A 6,695-nucleotide genomic window follows, 5' to 3' on the forward strand; every position below is an offset into this window, starting at 1 on the left:
ATGACTTGTTACCTACTGGAAATTCTGCCATTTGACCTAACAAAATGAAGATTTGTCTTGCCTACTTTACAGGATTCATCCCACCTTCTTGTCCCACCTAGTAGGGGTTGTATCCATGAGGTAGCATACTTCATGGAAGAAAAAGTCGTTCAAATCAGCACATATTATGAGGTCACCAACCAAGGAGCCGTTTCATCACTGTTTTAGCCAGTTCAGAGTACCAGACCATAATCCTGGTAGCCAGAAGAAGGGAACTTTTAAATCAATCAAGTTTGACTTCGGTTGCATGAGCCACCCGAGCACGTTGTTTCCTTCGAACATTGAGGCACCTACTGTGTGCTGGGAACTATGCTGAGTTCTGAGGCATAGACAAATGATTCCAGCTCTTTCTTCAGCCACTTGGCAGGTGAAGGAAACAGAGCTCTCAGCTCTTCCTTAAACTCTTGGAAGCCATGCGTGGTGGCTACGCAGTATGGTAAGGTGGAAACACCCTGGACTTTTGAGACATACACTTGGATTTTAATTCTGGCTTCAGTTAGGTAGCTCTGTGTCCAACTGACCTTGGGCAAATAACATTTTTGAACCGCTTCCTGAACTGTAAAGTGGACACAGTGGCAACTACTCCATGGATGGGTGAGAGGAGGTATCTAGCCAGGTGCTGCACAACAGTACCCTAGTGTCTAAGCTAACCTGTGACAAGTTGAACTTACCATAATTCTTCTGCTTTTCTGTCTCTCCTGCCCCGTTAAAAAGTGTATAAAAGACTTCCCCTATTTCCAGACAGACAGACTTATTAACCAAAAAAATAATGCCTCAGTTATCCTATTCCTTCTGTAGGTTTTCTCCTGAGTGCGTATCCCTCCAGCATGGTGAGCTCTGTGCCCTCTTGTCTGTCTGCCATACATGTCGGAAAAGCACACCCTCATCCCCAGTTTCTGAGCTCCTGGGCGGGGTAGGCCAGAGGCTGATGGCGTTCACGTGGGTAAACAGTCACCCTTGCAGCAGCGTGCAGGAGTGAGGCTGAAGCTGGGGTTTCCCAGGGGAGAGTCAGGGAGCGTTATTTCCACCCAGGTGCTGAGGCAGCTTTGTCACCTACTTTGCTCCTTAACCAAGGGGGAAACATTATCTGAAGATCTTTCTGGGTGAGGAAACTCACCCACCGTCACTACCACCAGCGCAACTGTTCTCCAGCCCACCCGCCCCTTCACTGCCGTCAAAACAGCAGGAACAAATACCACCCACTCTGATTCCTCAGGGAAAAGTCAGGTCTCCTTTTTATGTCTCTCTTCAACTTAACCCAGTTAGGCTTTCCCTGTAACTGGATTTCAAACAAATCCGTTTTCTGGTGTTGCTAGAACACACAGATTGGGATTGAGATTTCTCATAGTCACTCCCCTGCCTGCCACAGGCAGGACTGCAGTGGGTTCCCCTCCCCGCAGGGCTGATGGGGCTCCCCGCGGTTTGTGGTTTGTGGTTTGTGGTTCGTGGTTCGAGGTCCGGGTTGCCAGGCACTGTGGGCACTCGCTATAGGTCACTATCTGACCTCCCGTCAAAATGACCATACCGTCCCCTTTGAATAGGCTGTTTACCAAAGGACAGGATAAAGCACCCCAGCAAGATGGCACAGTGACAAACTCCTGTCGACCCAGTCAAATCATGATTCGCATCTGGTTCCTCCACTTCCTAGCCATATGATCCACAACAGTTTGCAGATCTGTAAGTAAAACCATGTATCTTCCAGGATTCCCTTGTTGGAAAATGTATTGTGGTTTACTCAACAATAGCTAGGATCCTCCACTAACAGAAAAGGAATGACCTAGAATGACACAGCCAAGGAGTGGCCAAGTAGTGGAGGCCTTGAAGTTTTCCAGAATGTTTGTTTGTTCTGAGATGGCGAACCTTCAGTGAGGCTTCACCCTGCGCTCATTTCTGCATTCCCAGGGCAAGCACTTAGGAGGACTGATAACAATCCCAACCACTTAGTTCATCTCACTCAACAATCCTTTAAGGAAAGATCATTTCACAAATGAAGGAACTGATGCTCTTGGAGATTAACACACACACCCACCCCACTCCTATTGGCACCCAAGGTCATCAGTGGAAGAGCTAGAATTCAAATCCAGACTGGTCTGACTTGAAAGGCTAAGATTCCCATCGCTCACCACAGCCTTAGAAGCAGAACCTGCACCATTGGCTGAGAGAGCAAGGCTGGAAACAGACCTGGGGACCTCCAGAAAGGAGGAAGAGAGTGGGAAGAGGGAGGGAGAAGGGAGGGGCCCCTGGGCTCTGTTCCTCGACAGCCACCTGCTCTCACCCCCTGCACACAGTGACTCTGCGCTCTGGGGGGCAGGGTGCTTTTTCCATCTTTTGTGTCTTGAGTGGTTTTTCCCTTGCTTCACTCTTCTCTCTCTCTTAGTTCCTTTTGTAGATAATACTCCCACAGGCCTCCCACGGCAGCTCCAAAATGCAGGCTCCCGAGTTTCTTCTTTTTGACAATGGCTTTGAGCTGTCTCTGAACAGGGCTCCCCCTCAACCTTCCCCTCCCTGTGACTTGCCACCGTGGCCCAATAATGGGTCAAGAGTTGGGGGAATGAGAGAGGAAAGGGGCTTTACAGTGCTCCCTGACCTCCCAGTACCCTGTTCACTTCTCAGCTCCTCCCCAACCCCCATTCTCTGGTTTCCTAAATGTGAGTCCCTGCCCCTCAGATAATAAACATTTACATGATGCAAATGTCACACACTGTTCTGTATTGGGGCTGGGGGGGTGAGGGAGGTGTGGAAGGAGGAGGCATGGAATTTGTTAGTGTTAGCTGAGGGGAAGACCTGAGGGACAAGGTGAAGTGAAAGAGGGAAGAGAGCAGGAGGCTCTATGCCTGAAAATTTGCCTCTGGGCTGAAGGGGCATCTTAAACCCGCTCAGTTCAGAGGAAGGACTTGGGCAGTGGCTGCAACCCCCACCCCATATTCACATTCCCACAAATTCTTTGAAGGGCAGTGGGGAAAGGGATTTAAAGACCAAAACATTATTGTTTCATTCTGGGATAAGAAGAGTGATCATAACATTCAATAAAGGTTAGTATATTTTCTAGTATTGGGGGAACTAGGGCGCCAAAATAGGCTGGAGTTGCAGGAGGAGGCAGTGCATCTTAGAAATTTAGCCCCTCTGCTTCAGCACGGTGCTTGGCACCCAATGCTCAATAAATGTAAACTACTAATTCTTTCGGGGCACCCCCACATGCCATCTACTGCCTGCTCACACCGACCCAAGGTGTCTGGTTTGGGTTTGTCTTAATGTCCAAACCACTGTCTTTAATAACCAAGACCAGCCCAGGCTGAAAAGCTGGAAGCCCGAAAGCCTAAACACCTGGCACTTACACCAGGCGACTGGAAGGCCACCTGGATCTGATTTACAACCCAGATAACTGGTCCCCAGCTAACCTTAAGCTCTTTCTGGGTCCTCGGTGGGGACGGCTGTGCTGCAATGAGGCAGACTCTGGACCTGGGTTTGGAAGATTGTCATGGTTGGAACCTTAGTTCTGCCAGTTACCAGCTCGGTTACTGTGAGCAAACCTCTCTCCCTCTCCCATTCTTTCTCTGTCTCTCTTCCTCTGTTTCATTTGTGAGTGGAGTGTAAGTAGCATCTACCTTATTTCATAGGGGTTCTATGAGATTCAAAATCAGATAATAAACATTTACATGATGCAAATGTCACACACTGTTCTAAGTCCTTTACTCATTTAATCTTCCTAACAACCCTCTGAGGTCGTTATTATTTATTATCTCCATTTCACAAAGGAGAAAATTGGGTCCCGAATGAAAATCACGTAGCAAGTGGCAGGACTATAGTCAAACCAAGTTGTGTGCTTTCAACCACCCCCTGGTCTGGTCTCCAAGCGAGCGGACTCCTACCAAACAGCACCCTCTCCTAGCAGAATGCTTGAACTTGGCGTGGAGGGTGTGATGATGGGCTGGAGGAGGGCTGACTTTGCTTGTGGAGGTGGGCGTGGGGAACAGGTTCCTTGGGGTCTTTCTTCCTGGGAGCGGGATTCCAGGATTCAGAGGACCTGGGGAGGAGGACGCTTCCTCCCTTTCCTCCTAAAGCACCAGCTCATTTAAATACAGGTGCCTGGGGCTTTGGCCCGTGTCGCTGACGAGGGGTGGGTGGAGCGGGCGACACTCCTTTCTTTCCGAGGCTGGTGGCTGTGGATGTGTTTCTTTGAGGGGCGGGGGTGCTGGGCCTCCCGCTTCACCCGTTGGGGAACAAATTGCTGCTTTGGCCCCGGCGGCTCCTCTGGGCGCGGGCGGTAGCCGCGCTCGCTGGCAAATCGTGGGAGGGAGGAGGAGCGGCGCTGGCAGAGCGAGCCGGGGGGACCGACGCAGCGCGGAGACAAGCTACAGACTGCCGCCCAGGCCCCGCTCCGCTCGGCCCCGCCCGGCCCCTCCTCCCACCCTCTCACGGGAGGGGGTCCCTGCAGCCACCGCTCCCCCCGCAGCGCAGAGCCCGCTACTCTGGGACTCGAGGAGTTGGGGCAGCGTTGGCCGGGTCCTTCTCACTCCCCGCTCGCTCGCTCGCCAGGGATCCGCACGCACGAGGCTAAGAAGTTCTCCCAGTGTCTGACGTCCTACCCGTCCGCTGTATTTGCAACCTGACCCTCGGGAGCTGCCTGAGAGGCAAAAGGTGACGAAGAGTAGAAATATCCCACACCCTTTCCATACACACACCCACCACCACCACCGGCACTCACCGAGAGCGTCTCAACCTTACTTCCAGGGCTACCCACCCTCCCGTTTCCTGATAGCTCCTGTCTGCAGCTGCACCTCCCAGTGACGAGGGTCAAGTTGAGGCTGACAAAGGCTTGGATGCCCAGAAGCTGCGTTTAGACACCCTCCACCCCATCTCCTTTTAGACTTTCCCGTACAGTTGGGGTCCCTCTGCCTGCCTTCCCCACCTCCCACCACCGCCCAGCCCCCTTTCCCTTTACATTTTTTCCTCGGGGAAAGCGTCTTCTAAAACACAGAGCCCCCCCCCCCAGCCCTCCCCGCGCACCCCCCCCCCGCCGGAGTTCTCCTCTGGTCGCTCCGGGGGAGGAGAGTCTGCGAGGCTCTGTGCGAACCCCCATGCTGCAGAGAAAGACGCCTCGCCCCTGCGCTGAGTCAGCCCGAGCGGGACCAGGCGCTCGCCGGTCTTCTCCGAGGGGCGGGCGGGGCGGCTTGGGGCGGCTCGGGCAGCAGGCTCGGCGGGGGTAGGGGGGCCGCCGCCTCCCCTGCCCCCACCGAGGTCCCAAGGGGAGGGGATCCCTAGGCGGGAGGCCTGTCCCTTTAAGGAGGCGGCCCTGCCTGGGTGTGCCCGTCTCCATGGTTACCCCGGTGCAGGCGGCGGGCGCCGGAGGAAGGGAGGGAGGCTGCCTCCTCTCCCCGACAGACCGCGGGAGCTGCGGGGACCCGGCGCCGAGCGGAGCCCGAGCGGGAGCCGACCCGCAGCCGAAACGGGAGCCGCTGCCGCTGCTGCCGCCGCCGCGAGCGGAAGGTGCGGAGAGCGCGGCGAGCGCCGAGTCTGGAGCCCGGCATTCGTGGGCGGCCAGGACGCGAGAGGCCGCGCGCCATGCTCCGGGCCCCGACGGCGGGGACGCCCCCTCGCGCACCGGCTGCTGGCCGGGCCTGCGAACCCGGGGTGGGTTTCAGCCTCCGACGGCTGCGCTAGGGGGCGCGGGGCCCGGTGGGGGGCGGCCGAGCTGGGCGCCCTCCCCCGGCGCTGAGCCCCCGCGCCCCGGAGGGATGGGGCAGGCGGCCACGGCCGCCTAAGATGCCGGCCATGCGGGGACTCCTGGCGCCGCAGAACACCTTCCTGGACACCATCGCCACGCGCTTCGACGGCACGCGTGAGTCTGACCTTCACTCCACTGGCTCCCAGAGAAGCCGTTCCCTGCCAGGGTTCCCGCAGGTCCCGCTCCCCGACATCTCAGCCTGGCTCCTTCCTGTTCTCACCCTCTGTCCCCAACGCCCTGATTGTAGCGGGGACAACCATCTCCTTCCAGACGCCGTTTCCCAAAAGGTCCAGGGTCAACTTTACACGAGGCTGGGCAAGACGGCCAGAAGTCTCAGGGTTTGGGGCCCCGGATTCTATTTGTTTGCTAGAGATCGAACCCCTACCTAGTCAATCTAACCCACCCTGTTCCTGAGTCTGGCGCTATCCCACCGACTAACATAGAAGTGGAGGGGCGGGGTGGGGGGTGAGGGAGAGGAGCGGTGCTCAGGGACAGCCGGAGGGTTCAAAAATCAGATTTAGGAAAAAGGTTTGCAAAGGAGGTAGAGTAGGCGGGATTTGGGAGCGCACTGTTTGTCCAAGCTCACCTCACCGCCTAAACTCACCAGCCTAAACCCAAAGGACCCCTCTAGACCCCCAAAGATAGGTTTGGGTATTCCTACCAAGATTGGGGAAGTTTGGAGTAGGCAACCAGAGCTTCTGGATCCTGGGTTTCCAGGGCTCTGAGCACAGGGAAAGTCGTGAAAACCCCCTCCCTCCTTCTCCTGCTCCCTCACACTCACCCCCAGTGGGGCTTCCCAGCTCTCTGCTTGGCACACTTCATGGTCTTGCAGTTCCTGATAGGTGGTGGGAGCCCATCACTGAGCAGCCCCCTGCCCCAATACACACACACACACACACACACACACACACACACACACACACACACACAC

The 6,695-nt window shown here is 55.6% G+C and overlaps 1 protein-coding gene across 2 annotated transcripts in view; it reads left to right on the forward strand.

Annotated features, from left to right (window-relative positions):
* Positions 1 to 5,367: 5,367 nt before the first annotated feature.
* Positions 5,368 to 6,695, forward strand: part of KCNH3 (potassium voltage-gated channel subfamily H member 3) — a 17,494-nt gene continuing 16,166 nt past the window's right edge. For both annotated transcript variants that reach the window (XR_007456662.1, XM_049625402.1), the window contains exon 1: positions 5,368 to 5,878. Coding sequence is in view for 1 of the 2 variants with exons in the window: in XM_049625402.1 (XP_049481359.1) it covers positions 5,803 to 5,878 (76 nt within the window). In the remaining variant the exon portion in view is untranslated. The remainder of the gene's footprint in view (positions 5,879 to 6,695) is intronic.

This window comes from Panthera uncia, chromosome B4, assembly GCF_023721935.1.
Source record: "Panthera uncia isolate 11264 chromosome B4, Puncia_PCG_1.0, whole genome shotgun sequence".
Taxonomy (NCBI): domain Eukaryota; kingdom Metazoa; phylum Chordata; class Mammalia; order Carnivora; family Felidae; genus Panthera; species Panthera uncia.